Genomic DNA, 27,051 nt, shown 5'->3' with positions numbered 1-27,051 from the left:
CTCTCCAATCAACTTTTTAATCAAGGTACGCTGTTCTTCTGAACAATGTCTGGAACGACCCATTTTCCTCAGAATTTCAGAGAGAAATGCACTGTAACCAGCATGTCCAACATTTGCTGCCTTCCTTCCTTAAATAAGGGCAATAATTGCCACCTGTTTTTCAAAGAATGAATGACCTCACTAATAGAACTCCACACGGCTATTATTGTGAACATGCCCCTTTCAATGAGTGATTCAATGACACAGAATCAGCAGCATGCATGTCATGACTGTTGGGTCTGTTGGATTTCTATGACTCTACTACACCTGCTAGGAAATTATTTGCCATGTAGAAATATCATTTCTACCAAAAACAGTGATTGAATGATCTGCATGAAACTTCAGTCAGGAAAGCAGAGCCTCAAAGCAGGCAGAATCTGCTGGGCAGTCACTTTAGATAACCTGTGGTGCTCTAGAGTTTCTTTATCATCTGTTGCCGCATACCTACAGTAAAGACAAAATGATTTTTTTTTTTTTTTACTTTTGGATAGTAGAGAGGGATTAGAACCCCTGTCAGGTTGTATTGCTGTCTGTGCCTGTGTTTGAGTGATTTCCCCCCCCCCCTGCCTCTAGGGAAAGTGTGGAGTACACCCAGCAGTCCATGAAGAAGGCATTGAAGAAAGTGGATAAGATGGATGCTGACCTTGGAGGAACTGAGATTCTTCTACCCCTAAAAAAGATCTATGACACAGCCGGGAAGGAAGGACACCCCCGACAGGTAGGTGAGGCTGAAAATTGTTTGTCCAACTATCTGCTGCTGGATGAGGAGACATCTTGGAGGGCCCTTCCAATGACCTGGGATTGGGTTATGGGGAGATGGAGGCAAAAACCACCGAAAGCACCAGTCTGGACCGAGATCATTAGAAACCATTTATAATATCAGGATATATCCAGCTGGTATTTTCTTGGGCAAGCAAGACAATTTTTTTGTCAATTAGGTGGGGTTCCCACTATTCCTGCAATGAGTTCCCAGGTCTGTACACATGCTATAGCTATTGTGAGGGGTTCCCACCATCCCTGTGCTGAGTTCCTGGGTCTGTACGCCTGCTGTGCCCATTATGAGGGGTTCCCACCATCCCTGTGTGGAGTTCCCGGGTCTGTACACCTGCTGTACCCATTATGCAGGGTTCCCACTATCCCTGTTGGATTTTTATCTATTTTATATAATGGGGAATGTTACAAAAGGAACAGGAACACACAAAGTTGGACGGGAACTTCCAAACCTCTAAGGCTGGCCATACACTATACAATTTTCTGTCCTTTAGATTTACCTTCAACTATGTAGTGCAAGGGCCTGCCTAATTGGATACAATTGAAAGTGTTGTTTAGGTTTGACCTACTATTATATGGTTTTTGGTAAATCTAAAGCCAAAATCTCAAGAAAATTGTATAATGTATGGCCAGCCTAAGGTGGTTAGGAACAGATTTGTGAATGATGTCAGGGAGATCTTGTTGATGAAGTTCAATTATAGGAAGCCAGGGGCTGACTCAGCCCAATAAGCTCCATAACTAAAATATCAGTTTTGGTCGGATATTATTACCCTTTTCTACAAGAGCTGAAAAAGTCTCTGCTTTGAATTTTGAACCTTTGCCTACTTTATATACCGTTTTCCTTTGTTCAGTCTCAGTCTACCTGTGACTCGCGTCACCAAGTCTGCAAAGGTAAGTGTGGTTCACAGCGCACAGAGGAACCCTGGCCTCCGGTGTTACAGGAGGCAATAATATGGTTTTTATTTTTTCGGCCAAACAGGGCATCCAACAACTAATGGCAGGTGATGGCAAAAAAATCTTATGGCTTTTTTTATTAGCGGATTTTGTCTTTTAGCTGCAATTGAAATGCATTGTCCAGGGTCACCATGTGCTTTCTGGAGATATCTGGCGTCATCCAGGGTCACCATGTGCTTTCTGGAGATATCTGGCATCATCCAGGGTCACCATGTGCTTTCTTGAAATATCTGGCATCATCTAGGGCAGCAATGGGCAATCTACGGCCCGGCGGACCTTTTAATCCGGCCCGCGGAGCGTGGCAAACATCGGCTGTCAGAATGTGTGTAGGCAGGGCAGCGTGAGGAACGTGAGGGGAGGGGAGCTAGGCTCCTCTCACAGTCCGCCCTGAAGACCGGAACGGCGCGGGAACACGGCGAGAGGAACGCGCGGAGCAAAGGTAAGTGAATTGACACAGGGGGGACTTGGGGACTTACTATGGGGGATGAATTACTATAGGGGGGATGAATTACTATGGGGGATGAATTACTATATGGGGGATGAATTACTATGGGGGATGAATTACTATATGGGGGATGAATTACTATATGGGGGATGAATTACTATGGGGGATGAATTACTATATGGGGGATGAATTACTATATGGGGGATGAATTACTATGGGGGATGAATTACTATGGGGGATGAATTACTATGGGGGATGAATTACTATATGGGGGATGAATTACTATGGGGAATGAATTACTATATGGGGGATGAATTACTATATGGGGGATGAATTACTATGGGGGATGAATTACTATATGGGGGATTAATTACTATGCTTACTATGGGGGAATATTACTATACTTACTATGGATGACACATACACATTCATCTACTCTTGGTCCGGCCCCCGGGTCCAATATATGAACCCATTGCGGCCCTCAAGTCAAAAAGTTTGCCCACCCCTGATCTAGGGTCACCATGTGCTTTCTGAAGATATCTGGCGTCATCCAAGATCACCATGTGCTTTCTGGAGATATCTGGTATCATCCAGGGTCACCATGTGCTTTCTGGAGATATCTGGCATCATCCAGGGTCACCATGTGCTTTCTGTAAATATCGGGCATCATCCAGGGTCACCATGTGCTTTCTTGAAATATCTGGCATCGTCTAGGGCAGCAATGGGCAAACTACGGCCCGCGGGCCGTATACGGCCCGGCGGACCTTTTAATCCGGCCCGCGGAGCTAGGCTCCTCTCACAGTCCGCCCTGAAGACCGGTGTAGCATGAAAATCTCCTACGAGTATCTGTCCCCCTCGACGTATCTGCGCATGTGCCTGAGATCGCCGATCGGCTGCTAATGCCTGAAACTGGCACATGCGCAGATACGTCGAGGGGGACAGCTCCTCATAGGAGACAGATTTTCATGCTACACCTGAACGGCGCGGGAAGACGGTGAGAGGAACGCGCGGAGCAAAGGTAAGTGAATTGACACAGGGGGGACTTGGGGACTTAATATGGGGGATGAATTAATATGGGGGATGAATTACTATATGGGGGATGAATTACTATATGGGGGATGAATTACTATATGGGGGATAAATTACTATGGGGGACTTGGGGACTTAATATGGGGGATGAATTACTATGGGGGATGAATTACTATATGGGGGATGAATTACTATGGGGGATGAATTACTATGGGGGATGAATTACTATATGGGGGATGAATTACTATATGGGGGATTAATTACTATAGGGGGGATGAATTACTATATGGGGGATGAATTACTATATGGGGGATGAATTACTATATGGGGGGTGAATTACTATGGGGGATGAATTACTATGTGGGGAATGAATTACTATGGGGGATGAATTACTATGGGGGATCAATTACTATGGGGGATAAATTACTATATGGGGGATGAATTACTATATGAGGGATGAATTACTATGGGGGATTAATTACTATGGGGGATTAATTACTATGGGGGATAAATTACTATATGGGGGATGAATTACTATATGAGGGATAAATTACTATGGGGGATTAATTACTATATGGGGGATGAATTACTATATGGGGGATTAATTACTATGGGGGATGAATTACTATATGGGGGATTAATTACTATGCTTACTATGGGGGAATATTACTATACTTACTATGGATGATACATACACATCATTCATCTACTCTTGGTCCGGCCCCCGGGTCCAATATATGAACTCATTGCGGCCCTCAAGTCAAAAAGTTTGCCCACCCCTGGTCTAGGGTCACCATGTGCTTTCTGAAGATATCTGGCGTCATCCAGGGTCACCATGTGCTTTCTGGAAATATCTGGCATCATCCAGGGTCACCATGTGCTTTCTTGAAATATCTGGCATCATCTAGAGTCACCATGTGCTTTCTGAAGGTATCTGGCGTCATCCAGGATCACCATGTGCTTTCTGAAGATATCTGGTATCATCCAGGGGCACCATGTGCTTTCTGGAGATATCTGGCGTCATCCAGGGTCACCATGTGCTTTCTGGAGATATCTGGTATCATCCAGGGTCACCATGTGCTTTCTGGAGATATCTGGCATCATCCAGGGGCACCATGTGCTTTCTGGAGATATCTGGCATCATCCAGGGGCACCATGTGCTTTCTGGAGATATCTGGCATCATCCAGGGTCACTATGTGCTTTCTAGGGATACCTGGCATCATCCAAGGTCACCATGTGCTTTCTGGAGATATCTGGCATCATGCAGACTTATGCAGTTCCTGAAATGCCAGTTTTTTGTTGTGTCCAATGTGACGTGTTCATCTTTTTCTCCTTTATTTTATCTGTAACCTCCTGTATGTTCTTTCAGCTTTTTGTCTTTACGGATGGAGAAGTTGAGAAGCAGATTGAAAATGAAGTGATTGCAGAAGTTCAGAAAAACGCTCACAAACACCAGTAATTATAATCCCCACCGCTTTCTTCTTCAAGGTTAAAGTAGATGTCAACCCCTAACTGGGTGACCTTTAGCTTGATAAATCTCATTGTATCATAAACAACTGCCATGTTTTTCTCCAGAAACTATGTGATGAGTTGGGACCATGGGATGTGTTTCCACATTATACTCACCGGCCACTTTATTAGGTCCACCTTGCTAGTACCGGGTTGGACCCCCTTTTGCCTTCAGAACTGCCTTCATTCTTTGTGGCATAGATTCAACAGGGCTTTTGGAAACATTCCTCAGAGAGTCCATGTTGACATGAATTACTGTTGTGTTTCTATCATCTGGAACCAGTCTGCCTATTCTCCTCTGACCTCTGACATTAACAAGGCATTTTCTTCCACACAACTGCCACTCACTGGATTTTTTCTCTTTTTCGGACCATTCTCTGTAAAACCTAGAGATGGTTGTGCGTGAAAATCTCAGTAGATCAGCAGTTTTTGAAATACTCAGACCAGCATGGTCTGGCACCAACAACCATGCCACGTGCAAAGTCACTTAAATCCCCTTGCTTCCAAATTTTGATGCTCAGTTTGAACTTCAGCAAGTTGTCTTCATCACGTCTAGATGCCTAAATGTGTTGAGTTACTGCCATGTTATTGGCTGATTAGCAGTTTGTGTTACCAAGCCATTGAACAGGTGTACCTAATAAAGTGGCTGGTGAGTGTACAGTATATTATAAATAAATATGCAAACTGGGGTGCATTGAGGTTTCTTAGGGGTGCCTTGGCAAAACGTCTAAAAAAATGCCCAAAACTTGCATACAAGCCAGCGGGTTGAAAAAACCTGCATTTTAGCTACACAAAGCCACAGGTTTTCATAGTGCACCATTATAACCTTCTAGCCGCAGGAGTCCTAACAACCAGCACATCATCAGTTGACGAGGAGGAGGTCTGTTGCAGTACAGCACCCATGTTTGACAATCCCCTGCCCCTCTCCATCAGTGCTGGGGACACATTAGCTCAGTGATGGAGAAAAACTAAGGGACAAGAGAAACATTGGAATACTAGTCAGTACCAGTGTGCAAAAGTGTATTTACCACCCCCCAAACTGCAAATGTAAATGAACCCTTACTGTTCTGAGCCCTCTATAAGACTGCTTTCACACTGATGTGCTGTGGTTTACCCCATGGGTGCAGTGCATATGCAACTTTCCTGGGTTTGCTGCGCTTTGCCATAGACTTCTATTAGATCCTGCAAGTGTGGTGCATTTTCTGAATGTACACCAAAACTCCTGCATTCAGGAGTTTTGGTGCACTTTCATAAACTGCACCAAACCCCCAGGATATAATGGAAGTCTATGGTAAGCGCAGCAAATGCATGGGACTACAGAGGAGGCGTCGGCTTATGAGGCTCTTGCTCCCTACTACAGCTCCAACTTTGGAAGTAGTCCCTCTATATCGCACTCTGATGCTCTGGGATGGCTGATCAGCAAGCCCAAACCGCGATCTACCAGTCACCTGGTCTACTGGTTGGATTGCAATCTACTGGTTGCCGACCCCTGCCCTACAGGGACACCAAATCAGCTGCTGAAGGATCCTTCCCGGCTACCTTTCCAGAATGACACCCAGCCCAATTCTGAGCCTTCAGACATTTCAATACATGCTTTACATTCTCATTGTTACATTGTGTGAGTATAAACTTTGTTTCTTTGCTGTTGGGGCATGGAAGATTTTGGTAGAATTTGCTGGGCACTGGTCTCAGAACCAATGTTCTACAATGTCAATGGTGCTGCAGCTCCATTTATTTCCATAATCCTATGAGTAATCTAATGTTCCAGCAGCAACATTCAGTTCCTTCTAGTAGGTCCAAAATAAATCAGCTGTTCATATTTTTGTTCCTCCTTTTACAGGTGCTTCACTTTTGGAATTGGTTGTGGAGCTTACACATCCCTCATCAAAGGCATGGCCCAGGCAGGGAATGGAACCTTTGAGTTTATCTCTGACAAATATCGCATGCAGCCCTTGGTAAGCATGAATGTAAAGCTGGCCATAAACTAGTCGATTTTCATTCAACATTTTTTAAAACTTTTCCGGAACGTTCATTCAATTTTCAAATAGTTAGTGGGATCAAATGGACATTCTATTTCTACCATAGCAATTAGAAAATTTGTGAAGGAGCAGGGTGGAAATATTTTCTCAAATTAATTTCTAACAGTGTATATGGTTTTCCTCTCGGAAAGTCCATTCATTCCAAGCTGGACATCCAGTATCTCTTAAAGCTGGACGTACGCAGGTAGATTTACGTTTGAAAAAATTCAATTCCTGAACTTTTTTCAGTTTTCTAAATAATGGGGTCAGATTGGCAATAATTTTCAAGCATTGTGTTGATTGTTATTTTCTACCCTCTCTAGGTGCTTCAAACGCTCAAGCGTTCCTTACAGCTAACAGCAAGAAATGTTTCTCTAGCCTGGACTCTCCCTCCCAGTGTAGAACCTTCCATCTTGTCCAGCCTTCCCACTGGTTTCTTCCATGGTCAGAGGTCCATTGTCTACGTTCAACTGAAAGGAGCTCAGGGAAGATCAAGCTGTGTGTTTTTTCATTTTTGAACATCTTTCCTTTAACATCCCTCCATTGTTAAAGGACAAAAGTCTACAAAATGGTTATGGTGACATGCAGCTACAGATGGATCGTTTTATAGTAATCACTTTAGCCAAACCCAAATTCGATACAGAATCAGGTCAATTCCCAATGATCAAATGTTAGCTGCAGATCGCTAATTCACTCCTGCAAGAACTGCTGAAGAAGTCCTTTGAGTTTGCCACTAATAACAGATGATAGATAAGGTCTCCTTCCCACTTTCTACTTATCTACTAACATGTATAATGTGCAACAGGCAATAACCTATTATAATGGAACAAACTAATGAGTGCTCCATTTCATCCCTTGACTTGGAATGTAGTTAGTCCTGGTATGGAGTGTTGGGGGGAACCTTGGCCATTGGCACACAACATTGTGCCTAGTGCTTTTCCAATGTGAGTGGAGCTCCCACATATCTTCCCTCGAATGCTCCCCTGAAAAAGAGACCTTTTGGACCTGAAGGCCTCAAGCTCATTGGACATGTAGGTGTCCTTTTATGAAACAGAGATCAGCGGCGATCCTGAGGATCGTTGCTGATCTCCAATCATTAGTGGTTTAGGAAACAGAGATGATCACCAGAGAACATGTTCTCCGCTGATCATCTCTGTTTCCTAAACCACTAATGATTGGAGATCAGCAACGATCCTCAGGACATTGTGCCTAGTGCTTTTCCAATGGGAGTGGAGCTCCCATATATATTCCCTCCAATGCTCCCCTGAAAAAGAGACCTTTTGGACCTGAAGGCCTCAAGCTCATTGGACATTTAGGTGTCCTTTTATGAAACAGAGATCAGCGGCAATCCTGAGGATCGTTTCTGATCTCCGATCATTAGTGGTTTAGGAAACAGAGATGATCAGCAGAGAACATGTTCCCCGCTGATAATCGCAGCACACAGATGGCCAGTATATGAAGGAGCGATGTCAGCCCTTCACTGGTATACACAGTATTTCAAAGTCTCTGTTACAAGCAAGCTCATCCAGCAGGTCAAAGTCAGATTATCAAGACTTCTAGGCAGCATCCAGGTCTCCTCACTACAGACAGCAAAACTGCCATCAACCAGCCTCTGTGATCAGCTGTTCAATAAACAGGCCTGCAAGGGAAGTACCTGCCCCCTACAATGAACCCCCTTCTAAATCTGCCCCAGGCTGACTCTATACAGCACCCAGGGACAAATGCCCAGAACGCTGACGTCTCTGAGCATCAGGCATGGGGCCTCATAATTGTGGTGATTACCACATTTAGGGCTCATGTACACTGCAGCTGATAAACTCACGTTTAGGAGCTGTTCTTCGTTTTTTTTCAGCAGCCCCTGAACTCTCCGTAATGTTTTCCTATGTGTCCATGTACACATCTTCCTTTACAGGCAGTTGAGTTTGCAGTCATTTTTTTGAATGCAGAAAACTTACATTCAGCAGTCGATTCTATCAGCATTTCAAAAGCAAAATGCTTGAAAACGTGGCTAAACACGGCAAATCGCGTTTATAAGCGTTTGCGTTTGAAATTTTTTTTAACTCTTCCAGTTCCCGATGCTGTCCAGAGCCTTTTTTCATCATGAAAAATGCATGCAAAGCGGTTTCAAGGTACTCAAATGGACAAAACACTGAACACAGGATGTTCCTACCAAGCTTGGCACACATTGTAATGACCAATTCACACCTCAGACCTCTCCCACCCTTGGAAACAAAAGATATGTTAATGACCAATTCACACCTCAGACCTCTCCCACCCATGGAAACAAAAAGATATGTTAATGACCAATTCACACCTCAGACCTCTCCCAGCCTTGGAAACAAAAAGATATGTTAATGACCAATTCACACCTCAGACCTCTCCCAGCCTTGGAAACAAAAGATATGTTAATGACCATTCACACCTCAGACCTCTCCCAGCCTTGGAAACAAAAGATATGTTAATGACCATTCACACCTCAGACCTCTCCCACCCTTGGAAACAAAAAATATATTGATGACCATTCACACCTCAAATTTCTCATGGAGACCTCCTGCCAGTTGACCTTAATGACTCCCTCCACCAGACACCTTTCCCACCCTTGGAAACAAAAGAAATGTTAATGAGCAACTCACACCTAAGCTAATCTCAACACATACTGCTGTCTCTGCTTCTACTCTCTGTATTTCTCTGAAACAGTCTGAAATAGTTAATAATTTACCACTTTTCAGTGCATTCTGGGCATTTGGGAGGTTCTCCTGTGCTTATCTTTAAAAACAGCTTCTAAACACAAACGCACATAAACGCGGTATGCAAACGCGGCTAAACAGACATTTTTTAACCTACGTTTTCCAGCAGTCGGTTTCCATCGTTCAGAAGTGTCCTGTGTATATGGGGCCTTAGGGTTCCACATTGACTGCAAGAGCTTCAATGGTTTCCAGATCCAGCTGTGCTGTATTGGTTCTTTTATGGTGCTAGGGGCAGATTCAGACTCCACTTGTAACTATAATATCATTTGTAGATGGACTGAACTATTTCCAGCCATTCCAGGACGATTCCTAGCCCTGACTGCCATTCGTCCTGATGATTTTTAGTAAAATCAAATATGCTTCTATTTCACAATACATTGGACTGTATACTTATATATTTTTTAGGTTGGATGTTTTTAGTATATTATGATTATTTTATTTTTAGATGGAGGACGAAGCTGAAGGTGAGGTCTGTCTGCAGTATGAGTTGCAAGATAAAGTTGTAAAGAACAATCTTCATTTTCCACTGAGAGTGCAGAAAACAGAGAGGTGAATACATTGTGACTCACCATATTTAACAGAGAGTAGCAGGACATACAGGGACCACACAAATCATGATATTTTTCTTGTTTGGCTATTCAAGTCTAACAGTGACCTTTTAATGGTTGAGCCCTGGTGTTTTAATGGGTAGTCTAAGGCCTGTGATCCTTGTTGTGCCTTCCTAGCCAATCATCCACCAACTTACAGAGCTCTGGTCTCCTCATGCACGGTATATCTTTTCTTACCCACCACCCACAGACTGGTAGGGCTCTGGTCTCCTCATGCACCGTCTAACCTCTTTCAGGTCCACCATCCACAGACTGATAGGGCTCTGGTCTCCTCATGCACCGTCTAACCTCTTTCAGGCCCACCCTCCACAGACTGGCAGGGCTCTGGTCTCCTCATGCACCGTCTAACCTCTTTCAGGCCCACCCTCCACAGACTGGCAGGGCTGTGGTCTCCTCCTGCACCGTCTAACCTCTTTCAGGCCCACCATCCACAGACTGGCAGGGCTCTGGTCTCCTCGTGCACCGTCTAACCTCTTTCAGGCCCACCATCCACAGACTGGCAGGGCTCTGGTCTCCTCGTGCACCGTCTAACCTCTTTCAGGCCCACCATCCACAGACTGGCAGGGCTCTGGTCTCCTCGTGCACCGTCTAACCTCTTTCAGGCCCACCATCCACAGACTGGCAGGGCTCTGGTCTCCTCATGCACCGTCTAACCTCTTTCAGGCCCACCATCCACAGACTGGCAGGGCTCTGGTCTCCTCATGCACCGTCTAACCTCTTTCAGGCCCACCATCCACAGACTGGTAGGGCTGTGGTCTCCTCCTGCACCGTCTAACATCTTTCAGGCCCACCCTCCACAGACTGGCAGGGCTCTGGTCTCCTCATGCACCGTCTAACCTCTTTCTGTTTTCAATATTTTTATTAAGAAAGTTTTGTTTATGAACACAACAAGCTCAATATACCCCCACGCAGGGGCCGAGCGTAACAGTAACTCAGGAACAGGTACATCCTGCTGACTTGTATTAACCAAATAATAAAATGTCCAATACAGCAAGGAAGGACGGCAAAAAGCCGAACCAAATATTATCAGCAGTAGTCCAACAGAATACGGTAAAGAGAAGAGGATAGAAAAGAACAAGAGTCAGAAAGAAAACATAGAGGAAAGGGAGACTAGAAGAATCACGGATCCAGGGCTAGCACAGGTAGCAATTATAAGGGGTCATAACTAGTAGGGGGCAGGGATGGTAAGGAGTATGGTATCCAAGGTTCCCAAACCTTAAGAAATCTCGGATGAGAATCATGAAGAATGCTAGACATCTTTTCATTGATCAACATATCATTCATCCGGGTCTTCACCCCTTGGAAAACAACCGAAGGGGTTCTCCAAGCTTGAGCTATGGTGCGTTTGGCCAAAATAAATAGGTAGGATGCCAGTTTCTGCTGAGATCTAGACAGACCCAGAATTGGGCAATGTAGAAGGGCTACCCTTGCATCCCTATGGACCGTAATGTGAAATAGCGTTTGTAGCAAACCAAAAACCCTAGACCAGAAGCCTATCAATCGAGGGCACGACCACCAAATGTCTAAGACCATCTAACCTCTTTCAGGCACACCATCCACAGACTGGCAGGGCTCTGGTCTCCTCATGCACCTTCTAAACTTTCAGGTTCACCATCCACAGACTGGCAGGGCTCTGGTCTCCTCATGTACCTTATAACCTCTTTCAGGCCCACCATCCACAGACTGGTAGGGCTCTGGTCTCTTCATGCATTGTCTAACCTCTTTCAGGCCCACCATCCACAGACTGGCAAGGCACTGGTCTCCTCATGTACCGTCTAACTTCTTTCAGGCCCAACATCCACAGACTGGCAGAGCTCTGGTCTCCTCATGCACTGTCTAACCTCTTTCAGGCCCACCCTCCCCAGACTGGTAGGGCTCTGGTCTCCTCATGCACTGACTAACCTCTTTCAGGCCCACCATCCACAGATTGGCAGAGCTTTGGTCTAATCATACACCTTCTAACCTCTTTCAGGTTCACCATCCACAGACTGGTAGGGTTCTGGTCTCCTCATGCACCTTCTAACCTCTTTCAGGTTCATCATCCACAGACTGGTAGTGCTCTGGTCTCCTCATGCACTGTCTAACCTCTTTCAGGCCCACCATCCACAGACTGGCTGCCAAAGCTCTGATCTCTGAGTTGGAACATGGATCAGATTCAGACTCTGAGGAGGTGAAGAAGAAGATCTTGGAGACCAGTTTACAGTCTGGTGTTGTCTCCTCTCTCACTGCCTATGTAGCCATCAACAAGAACACTAAGAGACGTGTAGAGGGTCCTCCAATGTGTAGGGACATTCCGACAACAGGTATGTAGTTGTACAGTTTTCAATGCATTCATCTGATCCTGACCACTGTTATTTGGTAGAATGAAACTGCATTTCATATCTTGTGTAAGCATTGGATAGCTGCACCTGCTTCCCCAATTTTCATCATACTAGAGGTTTTGGGTGTCCATCATGATAGTTACTGTATATGGAATCAAAGTGGTGGAGTCTTCTGGGTAAACAATGACATATCAAACAACCCAATCCCATCCTTTTATTACTCAACACCTCCATATAGATTTACAACTTCATTCAGAGTTCCCTTGTTCACTGTTCTTAAAGCTGAATTCTAGGGTAATAAGTCAAAATCACTTATCAATGGGGTGATATGGATAAACAAGAAAGCTGTTGATAAGGTAAGCTACAACTCAACCATTTAACAGATATTCCTGAAGAAAAATGTGTGCCATCTCCCCTATTCATTAAATTGCAGCAAAGGCCGCACTTCCAATGCGTCCACCCTTTGCAATACTTAAATCAATATGGCTGAAAGATCTTGCTCAAGCAAATTAGTGAATGTTTTTTGCTTCCACTACTGTGCAGGCACGGGATCTCGGCTCCATATTTCTAACATTACATTATGGTGGAGGAATTTAGTGCATGTTGTGATGTCAGAAATACGGCACCAGATACCACACGTGCAGTAATAGCAGAAAGGACAGGTCACAAGCACACACGTGGGATCTCCCTGGCATATTAAGTATAGCTTTGCAGAAGGTGGGTTTGACAACCTAAAATTTTATTGTGAGAGCACATAAGTGACACTAGAAGGTTAGGTTGTGGGTGTACACTAGGAGGTATTGCTGTGGAATAGTATCACGTACCTGGTGTTAGAGGCCAGTGGAGAGAGGGCTTCCCTTGCAGGTAAGTTCCAGACTCCCCTGGATATGGGACTGAAGGAGTCAGGCCCAAAGTAGCACGGGTCGCCTGTAGAAGTGCTTGTCAGAGGTACACCCAAGAGCACAGCTGATGCACTGGAATGGTGTCTGCAGACAGGTGGCACCTGTGAGAGGTATGCAGGCCTTCAGGGTAGCAGAGGACCATAGAGTAGTCAGTTCAAAGCCAAGGTCAGATGCCAGGTGGAGATTGGAGCAGACGTAGTCAATAGGATAGCCGGTCATACACAGGAGAGCAAGTGATAATATCTATTAGCCAAGCCGAGGTCAGATCAGGAGAGCAGGTGAGAATATCTATTAGCCAAGCCGGGGTCAGATCTGGAGAACAGGTGAGAATATCTATTAGCCAAGCCAGGGTCAGATCAGGAGAACAGGTGAGTATATCTATTAGCCAAGCCGAGGTCAGATCAGGAGAGCAGGTGAGAATATCTATTAGCCAAGCCAGGGTCAGATCAGGAGAACAGGTGAGAATATCTATTAGCCAGGCCGAGATCAGATCAGGAGAGCTTGTGAGAATATCTATTAGCCAAGCCGAGGTCAGATCAGGAGAGCAGATGAGAATATCTATTAGCCAAGCCGAGGTCAGATCAGGAGAGCAGATGAGAATATCTATTAGCCAAGCCAAGGTCAGATCAGGAGAGCAGATGAGAATATCTATTAGCCAAGCCGAGGTCAGATCAGGAGTACAGGTGAGAATATCAACCGGTAATTTGGGGGAGTGATGGGCTTCCTTATGAAGGCTGTCTGGCTCCAAACTGAGCTAACTATGTGCCAGTGCGCATGCATGTTCCAGCTTGTGTCCGTGGGCCAATGTGCATAGATTTTCGCTAGCGTGCATTTCAGCGGCCATGCAAGGTACTGGCAGGAATGCCAGGTCTCTGAGTACCTGTAAGGGACCGCCCGGCGACACCACTAGCACTCCACTAATCAGGCGTCCCCAGCGCACGGAGTCTAAGTCCCAGAGTACTTGTTCACCAGGGCCCCTGATGGTGGGGATGGACTTGGAGTACCCCGGGACCAGGTCGTGCTTACTGAGGATACCCGTCAGTGGTAGGGGTGTTCGCCAGGGGCTCCCACGGGAGAGAGCCTGATATGAGGAGGTCTGGAGACCCCGCTGAGAGGAATGGATGGATGGCTGAGCAAGTGCAGAGTCAGGCAAGCCGGGTCGGTAACGGGGAGGACAGTACGGTACAAGGCAGCGGGCAGAGAATAGTCGGGTCACACGCCAGGTCATCAACAGTAGGTCAGATCCAATAGGGGACATACGGAAGAGAGGTCAGGCAAGCAAGGGTCTGGGCAGGAGAATTCAGCGGTGGTCAGGTACAATCCGGGTCAGCAACTTACAGGTACAGGTTCAGGATACAGGATGCAGGACAAGGACAAGGACAAGGACAAGACCAGAAGGCACCAAATGACAGCTCAGGGCTGTTTAAATATCGCGCCCTGCGCTGCCAATGGTGCCCAGCGGGCGGCCGCGGCTCCTACTGCGCATGCGCGAACTCGCGCGCCGCGGCCGGCCCGGACCTAGAGCTCGCGTCCCTGCACAGGGCGGCATACTGCGCCGGGACCATCGCGGCGGGGATCGAGGGGATCCCTGACAGTACCTCAGCTGTGGACAGAGCCCTGACAAATAGTTACAGTAGACATGACAAGCAAAGTGTTTATTGTGGAGGCACATAGCAAAGGAGTGAATGCAAATGAAGATTTTAGATCTGGTTTTATAGCTTCTCATGATTGTTCCTTCATCCTCTCAACACATCGACGGTGATGGCACCTAACTCTCCCAAACCTAACCTCCTAACACTGCCATGGTAATGTGTATAAACAAAATAGAAGGGTTTAGGACTTCAGAACATAGTATATATAAGATATTAGTGTATGTACCTTCTGCATTGCAATACGACTGGCACACTTTATTCATGGTAGGACTCACTGTAATGCCATGCAGATGTTTTCACTCTTTGCAGTCTCTGAGAGGGGCGAGGTCTACATAATCATATCTCGTCATCTGTTCATCATTTCTCATCACATCATCTCTCATCAACCTTTCTTTTCAGCAGACATCATGTGCTCAGAGTACGCACAGAACCTCAACCTTCACTATGGACATTCTCTGCACTCCGCGTCACATTCCCATCACATGAGTGCCAGTAAGTGCCATTTATCCTTGTCTGCATTTATTTCAGTATTGCTAATGAACAATGCTCTGCAGTATAGACCCCAATCTCTGGTGGGTACAATGCTGTCCCTAGTGTCTGGTGTGTGCAATGCAGTGCACATCCTAATCTCTGGTTGATACTAAGCAATACAGATCCCAGTCTCTGGTGGGTAGTACAATGTTGACTCCAGTTTCTAGTGGGTGCTATACAATACAGGTTCCAGCCTTTGGTGGGTACTATACAATGTAGACACCAATATCTGTTGGGTTCTACACAATATAGATTTCAGTTTCTGGGGGTACTATATATGGTAGACACCAGTCTTTGAAGTATACTGTACAATGTAGACCTCAGTCTCTGGTGGGTACTATACGCTGTAGACCTCAGGCTGTGGTAGGTGTTTTACAATAGAGGTTTGAGTGTCTGGTGGGTACAATACAGTCTAGATCCCAGTCTCTGGAATATACTGTACAACTTAGACCTCATTCTCTACTATACGATACCGACCCTGGTCTCTGGTAGGTACTATACGATGTAGACCCCAGTCTCTGGTGGGTAGTACAATGTTGACTCCAGTTTCTAGTGGGTGCTATACAATACAGGTTCCAGCCTTTGGTGGGTACTATACAATGTAGACACCAATATCTGGTGGGTTCTACACAATATAGATTTCAGTTTCTGGGGGTACTATATATGGTAGACAACAGTCCTTGAAGTATACTGTACAATGTAGACCTCAGTCTCTGGTGGGTACTATATGCTGTAGACCTCAGGCTGTGGTAGGTGTTTTACAATAGAGGTTTGAGTGTCTGGTGGGTACAATACAGTCTAGATCCCAGTCTCTGGAATATACTGTACAACTTAGACCTCATTCTCTACTATACGATACCGACCCTGGTCTCTGGTAGGTACTATACGATGTAGATCCCAGTCTCTGGTGGGTAGTACAATGTTGACTCCAGTTTCTAGTGGGTGCTATACAATACAGGTTCCAGCCTTTGGTGGGTACTATACAATGTAGACACCAATATCTGGTGGGTTCTACACAATATAGATTTCAGTTTCTGGGGGTACTATATATGGTAGACACCAGTCTTTGAAGTATACTGTACAATGTAGACCTCAGTCTCTGGTGGGTACTATATGCTGTAGACCTCAGGCTGTGGTAGGTGTTTTACAATAGAGGTTTGAGTGTCTGGTGGGTACAATACAGTCTAGATCCCAGTCTCTGGAATATACTGTACAACTTAGACCTCATTCTCTACTATACGATACCGACCCTGGTCTCTGGTAGGTACTATACGATGTAGACCCCAGTTTCTGGTGGGTACTATACGATGTAGACCCCAAACTCTGGGGGGGGGGGGCTCTATGCAATGTAGACTCTATTCTCTGGGGGGGGGTTCTATGCAATGTAGACTCCATTCCCTGGAGGGGGGGGGGGGGGTTCTATGCAATGTAGACTCCATCCTTTGGAATAAACTGTACAATGTAGACCTCAGTCTCTAGTGGGTACTATACAACTGAGGTTCCAGTTTCTAGTGGGTACTATATAATGTAGAACCCAGTCTCTGGAATATATTGTACAATGTGGACCTCAGTCTTTGTTGGGTACTATTCGATTTAGACCCCAGTGTGGTATGTGACCCCAGTATATGGATCCGGTTTCTGGTGGGTACGGTACAATGTAGACCTCATTCTATGGTGGGTACTTCAGGATGTAGACCCCAATCTCTGGGAAGTACTAGAAAAATGGAAGTTCCAGTTTCTGGTGGGTACTATACAATGTAGATCCCAGTCTCTGGAATATACTGTACAATGTGGACCTTAGTCTTTGTTGGGTACTATACAATTTAGACCCCAGTATATGGTTCCAGTTTCTGGTGGGTACAATACAATGTATTTTATTTATTTCAGGTATTTATATAGCGCCGTCAATTTGCACAGCACTTTACATATATATATTCTATATTCACATCAGTCCCTAACCCTCAAGGGGCATACAATCTAAGGTCCCTAACTCACATTCATACATACACATACTAGGGCCAATTTAGACTGGATCCAATTCACCTACCTGTATGTCTTTGGAGGGTGGGAGGAAACCAGAGTACCCAGAGGAAACCCATGCAGGCACAGGGAGAACATGCAAACTCCAGGCAGGAGGTGCCATGGCTGGGATTTGAACCAACGACATTAGTGCTGCCAGGCGGAAGTGCTAACCATTTAGCCACTGTGCTGCCCGATGTAGACATCCATTCTCTGGTGGGCACTTCAAGATGTAGACCCCAATCTCTGAGGAGTACTAAAAAAATTAAAGCTCCATTTTCTGGTGGGTACTATACAATGTAGATCCCAGTCTCTGGAATATACTGTACAATTTAGACCTTTTTCTCTGGTGGACACTATATGATACAGTCCCTGGTATATTGTGGGTACTATACAATGTAGACCCCAGTCTTTGGTGTGTACTATACAATTGAAGTTACACTTTCTGTCGGGTACAATGTTTCCTCGGAATATACTGTGCAATGTAGACCTCATTCTCTAGTGGATACTATACAATACAGACCCTGGTGTCTGGTGGATACTATACAGTGTAGACCCCAGTGTCTTGTAGTATTATGAAACAGACTTCAGTCTTTGGCGTGTACTATAGAAAGCAGACCCCCAGTCTCTGGTGAGCTCCATAGAATGCAATCCTTGTTGCTGCTAGACTACTTCTAATAGAGTCCATATATGTTGCTCCAGGGACAAAGGGAATTCCATTAATTGCTGAATTTTCAGTGTTTAGGCCTTTATGTAGAAAAATCTGGTGCAACTCTGCACAGAAACCAATCAGCTTCCAGGTTTTATTGCCAAATCGTAATTGAAAAAGCTGAAGTTAGAAGCTGATTGACTACCATGCACAGCTGCACCAGATTTATCAGTTTTAGTAAATCCAGTATGTCTTATTACACAGATCCATATGAATATGGTGCTCGTATTTATCATGGCCCACAGCCAGGTATAGTACAGTTCAAGAGGTCCTTCTGTGGCAAGTATCCAAAACATATCAAATACTGGTTAGACAGGTTTTCTGGTGGTCCTTTTCCAGTGGCAACTCAAAATTTAGGATTCCCCTTTAATTTCAGCATTTGTGACAATGGTCACCAGAACAGAGAGGATGAATCTCTCCAGTGGGAACACAGCCAGCAATATAAACCTGTTCATAGTTATATCCCTTCCACACTCCATCCAAAACATTAGAAAGAAATTTGTGGCTTTGGATAACCCTTTTACTACTACTGACATATGGGATACGTCAGCAACAGTGGGCGGGTCTGCACACACTCTTGTAAATTCCACAAGCTGACTTGGCATTCAAGGTGGAAGTGATCAGGCAGCTATACAGCCATCCAATTGCTTTTTTCCGACTTGCAGAACATTGCCCTCCTCTTGTGTCTCAGGCTCCGCTACCCTACCTGGAAGCCCAGGACCCACATGGTGGGTGTCACTGGGTAGACAGGAGAAAAACCAGCAAGAGCTAGTAAGAACCCAAAGCAATGAAGATTGTGTCACTTCTGGTTTCTGCTGTCCTTTTCCCTGGCTGCTGTTGCCACGAAAGAAGCTAACAGAGCGTGATCTGGACCCTGGACTCCACTTCTGTGGAGTGCAGGGAGAAGTCAGGGGTCTATATGACCCCTAATGCCTCATTAAAGACAACCTGTCACTGTAAACATGCTGTCTCATCGGGGGCTATTGGTTAAGGTTGCTATTTGTCATAGTTTCCCAGGGGTAGTCTCTGTTATGAGGGGTCTGTCCCTGGGAAATACATGTCCCCGGATTTATCAGCATAAAATTTGAAATGCGTAGGCTTCAACTCATCACACACTGCACAAACAGCAATTCAAAAATGGTGCCACCAAAGTGCCTCACATGTGCATGGCGATTCATACTGCCGCACACGCAGACTGCTACAGTCATGGCATTTTGGATAGGCACTTGCACAATGTAATAAGTCTGAGCCTACACAATGAATAGTACACTAGCCAGCACCCTGGGATGATGCTGGGGCCTGGGAATGATATGTACAAGTCACAGTCTGTGGGTAACATGCTACTGACCTGATCCCTGAACTCTTAACCCTGACCTTTAAAGTCTGTTATGTAACTCTGACCTCTGAAATCTCTGCGTTATTTACTCCTGACCCCTGACCTCTTTGTTATGGACTCCTGACTGCTGAACTCTGCATTTCTTACTCCTGACCTGTGGCCTTACTCCTAACCCCTGACCTTTGTGTGTTACTTACTCCTGACCCCTGAACTCTGTTTGTTACGCCTAACCCCTGAGCTCTGTGTAATACTTACTTCTGACCTCTCTACATTACCTAATCCTAACCCCTGAACTCTGTGTTGCTTACTCCTGACCCCTGAACTCTGTGTGTTACTTACATCTGACCTCTCTACATTACCTAATCCTAACCCCTGAACTCTGTGCATTACTTACTCCTGACCATTGAACTCTATGTGTTACTAATTCTTGACCCCTGACCTGTGTGACTTACTCCTAACTCCTGAACTATTTGTGTTACTTATTCCTGACCTTTGAATTCTGTGTATTACTTACTTCTGACCCCTGACGTTTGTGTGTTACTTACTCCTGACCCCTGAACTCTGTTTGTTACTCCTAACCCCTAAACTCTGTGTGTTACTTACTTCTGACCCCTGAACTCTCTACATTACCTAATCCTAATCTCTGAACTCTGTGCATTACTTACTCCTGACTCCGGAACTCTGTTTGTTACTCCTAACCTCTGCACTCTGTGTGTTTAATTATTATTGACCCTTGAACTCTGTGTTACTTACTCCTGACCGCTCTACATTACCTAATCTTAACCCCTGAACTCTGGGCATTACTTACTCCTAACTCCTGAACTCTGTGTGTTACTTATTCTTGACCCCTGACCTGTGTGACTTACTCCTAACTCCTGAACTCTTTGTGTTACTTATTCCTGACCTCTGAATTCTGTGTGTTACTTACTTCTGACCTCTGATGTTTGTGTGTTACTTGCTCCTAACCCCTGAACTCTGTGTGTTGCTTACTCCTGAACCTTGAACTCTGGGTACTACTTATTCCTGACCCCTGGACTCTGTGTGTTACTTACTCCTGTACCCTGAACTGTCTACATTACCTAATCCTAATCCCTGAACTGTGTGCATTACTTACTGCTGAAATCTGTGCATTACTTACTCCTGACTCCTGAACTCTGTGTGTTACTTACTCTTGACCCCTGAACGCTGTGCGTTACTTACTCTTGACCCCTGAACTCTGTGCGTTACTTACTCTTGAGCCCTGAACTCTGTGCGTTACTTACTCCTGACCCCTGAACTCTCTACATTACCTAATCCTGACCCCTGAACTCTGTGTGTTATTTACTCCTGACTCCTAAACTCTCAACATTATCCAACCTTGACCCCTAAACTCTGTGAGGCAAATATGGCTCTAGTACCAAAAGGGGTAATCATGTGCTGCACTGCCCTATAGGGTACGTCACCTCACTATGATTTACTGTAGATGCTGTTATTTGGAGATTTTTTTTAATTGAATTGTATGTCATGATGATGCTGTTCAGTGTTAGATATCCTTGTCCTATGACCCATTCACTTGTTGAACGCCAGTTGGGGTACCTGAGCTCTGGAAGGGAATGTGATCAAGTGTGGGGTGCACTGTAGTCCCTGCAAACAAGAAGTGGACTTGGAATGGACCCGTTTACCAGGCTACTGGTCTTTGTATTGGTTCACCTGGTGGAACAATGTGGCAGTGAACATCCATTCATCACAGGACAGCCCAATTTCCTTTACATTTGAGTTTGGGGAAATCCATTCATTGTTTGGTATGTTGGGATGAAATAAAATGCTGTTAATAACAGGATGTCTTTCTTATTCCACAGATTTGTACATCCTTCATGATCATTATTTTGATGGTCCAGAAGCAGGTACAGTACAGCACAGAGTTATGTATCATTTCTGTCTGGGGCAAACACCCAACACCACCACAGATGACCAGGGTTCAACATCTTTACATAGTTACATAGTTATGCAGGCCATAGATGGGGAGAAAACCGGCCGATTTTTCTTTAAAAAATGAAAAATCGGTCGTTCAATCGGCCGACGTTACCAGGAATGGTAAAAAAATCGGCCGATTTTCATCCCCTCTGCAGCCGGCAAAAAGTGTCCCTGCAGAGAGCTCCACTATTTCTTTGACAGTGCTTTGACATTTATAGCGGTTGCAACATTGCATCTATTTGTATCCATTTCGGATACAGATGTTTTTAATCGGAAACAAATAGATACTGTACATTGTTGTAACTGCTATAATTGTCAAAGCACTGTCAAAGAAATAGCGGAGCTCTCTGCATGGACACCTTTTGCAGGACTGGAATTTTTCTTCTTCTTCATCCTCTTCTTCTTCTTCATCTTCTTCATCCTCTTCTTCTTCTTCATCTTCTTCATCCTCTTCTTCATCCTCTTCTTCTTCTTCATCCTCTTCTTCTTCTTCATCCTCTTCTTCTTCTTCATCCTCTTCTTCTTCATCCTCTTCTTCTTCTTCATCCTCTTCTTCTTCTTCTTCTTCATCCTCTTCTTCTTCTTCATCCTTTTCTTCTTCTTCTTCATCCTCTTCTTCTTCTTCTTCTTCATCCTCTTCTTCTTCTTCTTCATCCTCTTCTTCTTCTTCTTCATCTTCTTCTTCATCCTCTTCTTCTTCTTCCACTTCTTCTTCCTCTTCATCCTCTTCTTCCTCATCCTCTTCTTCCTCATCCTCTTCTTCCTCATCCTCTTCTTCCTCATCCTCTTCTTCTTCATCCTCTTCTTCTTCATCCTCTTCTTCTTCATCCTCCTCTTCTTCATCCTCTTCTTCTTTTTGTCTTCCTCTTGCAGGTCACTGCTCATGCGCAGATTTTTTATCGGTAAAAAGATCGGCCGATTTGCCCATAAATGCCGCGAAAATCGGCCGATCGGCAAAATCGGCCGATATTTTTCCAACTTTACCGATAAAAAAAATCTGCAAAATACAGAAAAACGGCCGAACAATTAAACCACTAACTATCCGAAAATCGGGCGATTTTATTTTCGGCCAAAAAATCGGCCGATTTTCGACCCATCTATGGCCTGCATAAGTCTGGCTGAAAAAAGACAAAAGTCCATCCAGTTCAACCATTAAAAAATAAAGTTATAATCCTCCACCCACAGTTGATCCAGAGGAATCAACCCCCGAGAGGCAATCGGATATTCCCTGGATCAACTTTCCCTATAAATGTTATATCCAGTTATATTCTGTGTATCCAAGAAAGAATCCAGGACTTTCCTACAGCAATCCACTGAGCTGGCCACTGAGGTTTCACCATTAACTGATTAAGGATAAACAACAAACCTTAATGTATGTCTACAGGGGACCCCGTCTCCGGATCAACCACTTCCACAACAATCTTCCCATAAGAGTGTATGTGTATTTAAAGGGTAACTCTACTTTCATGGAAAAAAAAACTAGCAAATAAAAAAATTAATATAGCATGTGCACAAGTCATATTATTATTATTATACAGGATTTATGGCGCCAACGGTTTACAAAGCGATTTACAATATAAGGGCAGACAGTACAATTACAATACAAATGAATACAGGAGGGATCAGAGGGCTCTGCTCCACAGAGCTTACAATCTAAGAGGGAGGGTTGAGAGGTACAAAAGGTAATTACTGTGGGGGATGGGCTGATGGGCAAAATACAGTTGCAAGAAAAAGTATGTGAACCCCTTGGGATTACGTGGAGTTTTGTATGAATTGGGCATAAAATGTGCTCTGAACATCATCTAAGTCACAACAATAGAAGAACACAGTCTGCTGAACATAATACTACACAAACATTAGATGTTGCCATGGTTTAATTGCACGTAACATATAAACATTCACAGTGCAGGGAGGAAAAAGTATGTGAACCTTTGGACTTAATAACTGGTCGACCCTCCTTTGGCAGCAATAACCTCAACCAAACGTTTCCTGTAGTTGCAGATCAGACCTGCACAACGATCTGGAGTCATTTTGGACCACTCCTCTTCACAAAACTGTTTCAGTGTAGCAATATTCTTGGGATGTCTGGTGTGAATCACTCTCTTAAGGTCATGCCACAGCATTTCAATGGGGTTGAGGTCAGGACTCTGACTGGGCCACTCCAGAAGGTGTATTCTGTGCTGTTGCAGCCATTGTTTTGTTGAATTACTTGTATGCTTTGGGTCATTGTCCTCTTGCATCACCCATCCTCTGCAGAGCTTCAGTTGGCGGACAGATGGTCGTACGTTTTGCTGCAAAATGTCTTGATAAACTCTGGAATTCATTTTCCCATCAATGACAACAATCTGTCCAGGCCCTAAGGCAGCAAAGCAGCCCCAAACCATGATGCTCCCTCCGCCATGTTTCACAGTGGGGATGAGGTTTTGATGTTGGTGTGCTGTGCCTTTTTTTCTCCACACATAGTGTTGTGTGTTCTTCCCAAACAACTCAATCTTGGTTTCATCTGTCCACAGTATATTTTGCCAGTAGTGCTGTGAAACATCCAGGTGCTCTTTTGCAAACTTTAAACGTGCTGCAATCTTCTTTTTGGACAGCAATGGCTTCCTCCGTGGTGTCCTCCCATGTACTCCATTCTTGTTTAATGTTTTCCTTATTGTAGATGTGTCAAAAAAAATGTTAGCATGTGCCAGAGATTTCTGTAGGTCTTTAGCTGACACTCTGGGATTCTTCTTTACCTCATGCAGCATTCTGCGCTGTGCTCTTGCAGTCATTTTTACAGGACGACCACGCCTAGGGAGAGTAGAAACAGTGCTAAACTTTCTCCATTTGTAGACAGTCTGTCTTACCGTGGACACAGGAACATCAAGGCTTTTGGAGATACTTTTGTAACCCTTTCCAGCTTCATGCAAGTCAACAATTCTTGATCATAGGTCTTCTGAGAGCTCTTTTCTGCGAGGCATGGTTCACATCAGACAGTGCTTCTTGAAACCAGTAAACCCAAAACAGGTGTGTGTTTTTTAAGGGCAGGACAGCTGTGAGCAACACATCCAATATCATCACACTGATTGGAGTCAAGGTTGGCTCACTCCTGGCTCCAATTAGCTCTGGGAAAAGTCATTAAGCTAGGGCCTCACATACTTTTTCCTCCCTGCACTGTGAATGTTTACATGTCATGTGCAATTAAACCATGGCAACATCTAATTTTTGTGTAGTATTATGTTCAGCAGACTGTGTTCTTCTATTGTTGTGACTTAGATGACGCTCAGAGCACATTTTATGCCCAATTCATGCAAAACTCCACGTAATCCCAAGGGGTTCACATACTTTTTCTTGCAACTGTACATGTACAGTTGTTAGGTGGTGGCAGGATAGGCCTCTCAGAAGAGACGAGGTTTCAGGGATCATCTAAAAGTAGACAGAGATGGAGATAGCTGGACACATTGGGGAAGGGAGTTCCAGAGGATGGGAACAGCTCTGGAGAAGTCCTGGAGGTGAGCATGGGAGGAGTTGACATGGGAGCTAGAGAGCAAGAGGTATTGGGAGGAATGAAGAGAACTATTTGGTTGGTATTTTGAGACCAGGTTGGTGATGTAGCTGGGGGGGGTGAGTTGTGGATGGCTTTGTAAGTTGATGTTAGTTTCTTGAATTTGATTTGTTGGGTGAGCTGGAGTCAGTGGAGGGATTGGCAGAGAGGGGTGGAGGATACTGAGTGGAGGCCAGTGGAGGGATTGGCAGAGAGGGGTGGAGGATACTGAGTGGAGGCCAGTGGAGGGATTGGCAGAGAGGGGTGGAGGATACTGAGTGGAGGCCAGTGGAGGGATTGGCAGAGAGGGGTGGATGACACCGAGTGGAGGTCAGTGGAGGGATTGGCAGAGAGGGGTGGAGGACACTGAGTGGAGGTCAGTGGAGGGATTGGCAGAGAGGGGTGGAGGATACTTAATGGAGGCCAGTGGAGGGATTGGCAGAGAGGGTTGGATGACACTGAGTCAGTGGAGGGATTGGCAGATAGGGGTGGAGGACACTGAGTGGAGGCCAGCGAAGGGATTGGCAGAGAGGGGTGGAGGACACTGAGTGGAGGTCAGTGGAAGGATTGGAAGAAAGGGGTGGAGGACACTGAATGGAGGTCAGTGGATGGATTGGCAGAAAGGGGTGGAGGACACTGAGTGGAGGTCAGTGGAGGGATTGGCAGAGAGGGGTGGAGGACACTGAGTGGAGGTCAGTGGATGGATTGTCAGAGAGGGGTGGAGGACGCTGAGTGGAAGTCAGTATAGGGATTGGCAGAGAAGGGTTGAGGACACTGAATGGAGGTCAATGGAGTGATTGGCAGAGAAGGGTGGAGGACACTGAATGTAGGTCAGTGGAGGGATTGGCAGAGAGGGGTGGAGGACACTGAGTGGAAGCCAGTGGAGGGATTGGCAGAGAAGGGTGGAGGACACTGAGTGGAAGTCAGTGGAGGGATTGGCAGAGAGGGCTGGAGGACACTGAGTTGAGGCCAGTGGAGGGATTGGCAGAGAGGGGTGGAGGACACTGAATGGAGGTCAGTGGAGGGATTGGCAGAGGGGGGTGGAGGACACTGAATGGAGGCCAGTGGAGGGATTGGCAGAGAGGGGTGGAGGACACTGAATGGAGGCCAGTGGAGGGATTGGCAGAGAGGGGTGGAGGACACTGAATGGAGGCCAGTGGAGGCATTGGCAGAGAGGGGTGGAAGACACTGAATGGAGGTCAGTGGAGGGATTGAGGACACTGGAGGACACTGAGTGGAGGTCAGTGGAGGGATTGGCAGAGAGGGGTGGAGGACACTGAGTGGAAGCCAGTGGAGGGATTGGCAGAGAAGGGTGGAGGACACTGAGTGGAAGTCAGTGGAGGGATTGGCAGAGAGGGGTGGAGGACACTGAGTTGAGGCCAGTGGAGGGATTGGCAGAGAGGGGTGGAGGACACTGAATGGAGGCCAGTGGAGGGATTGGCAGAGAGGGGTGGAGGACACTGAATGGAGGCCAGTGGAGGCATTGGCAGAGAGGGGTGGAAGACACTGAATGGAGGTCAGTGGAGGGATTGAGGACACTGGAGGACACTGAGTGGAGGTCAGTGGAGGGATTGGCAGAGAGGGGTGGAGGACACTGAACGGTTGGTAAGGTGGATGAGTCTGGCAGCAGTAGTCATGATGGACTGGACGGGGGATAGCCTGGCCCTATACAAAGGCAAGCCAGTGAGGAGGGAGTTGCAGTAGTCGGGGTGGGAGATGACCGGGGAGTGATTGTATTGTAATAGAATGTTATTAAAAATGACCTTTTCTTTCAAATCTGCAGCCACTGTAATTTTATGTAAAATGCAATTAAATTTGGCAACCTGGAGGTGTTCGGTATACAGATGGTGTACAGAACTCAACCAGAAATGTCCTTTCCCACTTGTGTGATTGGGTCACTGAATTTCCCAGAAGTCAGCACTAAGATGCAAGTCAGATTTTGGGCATCCCCTGCAACATAAATGGCATTTGTGGTGAGAAATCA

The 27,051-nt window shown here is 45.5% G+C and overlaps 1 protein-coding gene across 1 annotated transcript in view; it reads left to right on the top strand.

The window, feature by feature from the left end:
- LOC149436246 (von Willebrand factor A domain-containing protein 5A-like) overlaps nucleotides 1-27,051 on the top strand; it is an 85,550-nt gene that overhangs the window by 43,062 nt on the left and 15,437 nt on the right. Inside the window, exons 10-17 of the mRNA XM_089661818.1 lie at nucleotides 613-757; nucleotides 4,609-4,694; nucleotides 6,589-6,703; nucleotides 7,090-7,266; nucleotides 9,959-10,062; nucleotides 12,216-12,424; nucleotides 15,396-15,488; nucleotides 21,430-21,474. Of these exons, the coding sequence (XP_089517944.1) occupies nucleotides 613-757; nucleotides 4,609-4,694; nucleotides 6,589-6,703; nucleotides 7,090-7,266; nucleotides 9,959-10,062; nucleotides 12,216-12,424; nucleotides 15,396-15,488; nucleotides 21,430-21,474 (974 nt within the window). The remainder of the gene's footprint in view (nucleotides 1-612; nucleotides 758-4,608; nucleotides 4,695-6,588; nucleotides 6,704-7,089; nucleotides 7,267-9,958; nucleotides 10,063-12,215; nucleotides 12,425-15,395; nucleotides 15,489-21,429; nucleotides 21,475-27,051) is intronic.

Source organism: Staurois parvus, unplaced genomic scaffold, assembly GCF_062004578.1.
Source record: "Staurois parvus isolate SC_StPar_1 unplaced genomic scaffold, SC_StPar_1.0 ptg001394l, whole genome shotgun sequence".
Classification (NCBI taxonomy): domain Eukaryota; kingdom Metazoa; phylum Chordata; class Amphibia; order Anura; family Ranidae; genus Staurois; species Staurois parvus.
This window is presented reverse-complemented; position numbering and strand designations above follow the sequence as displayed.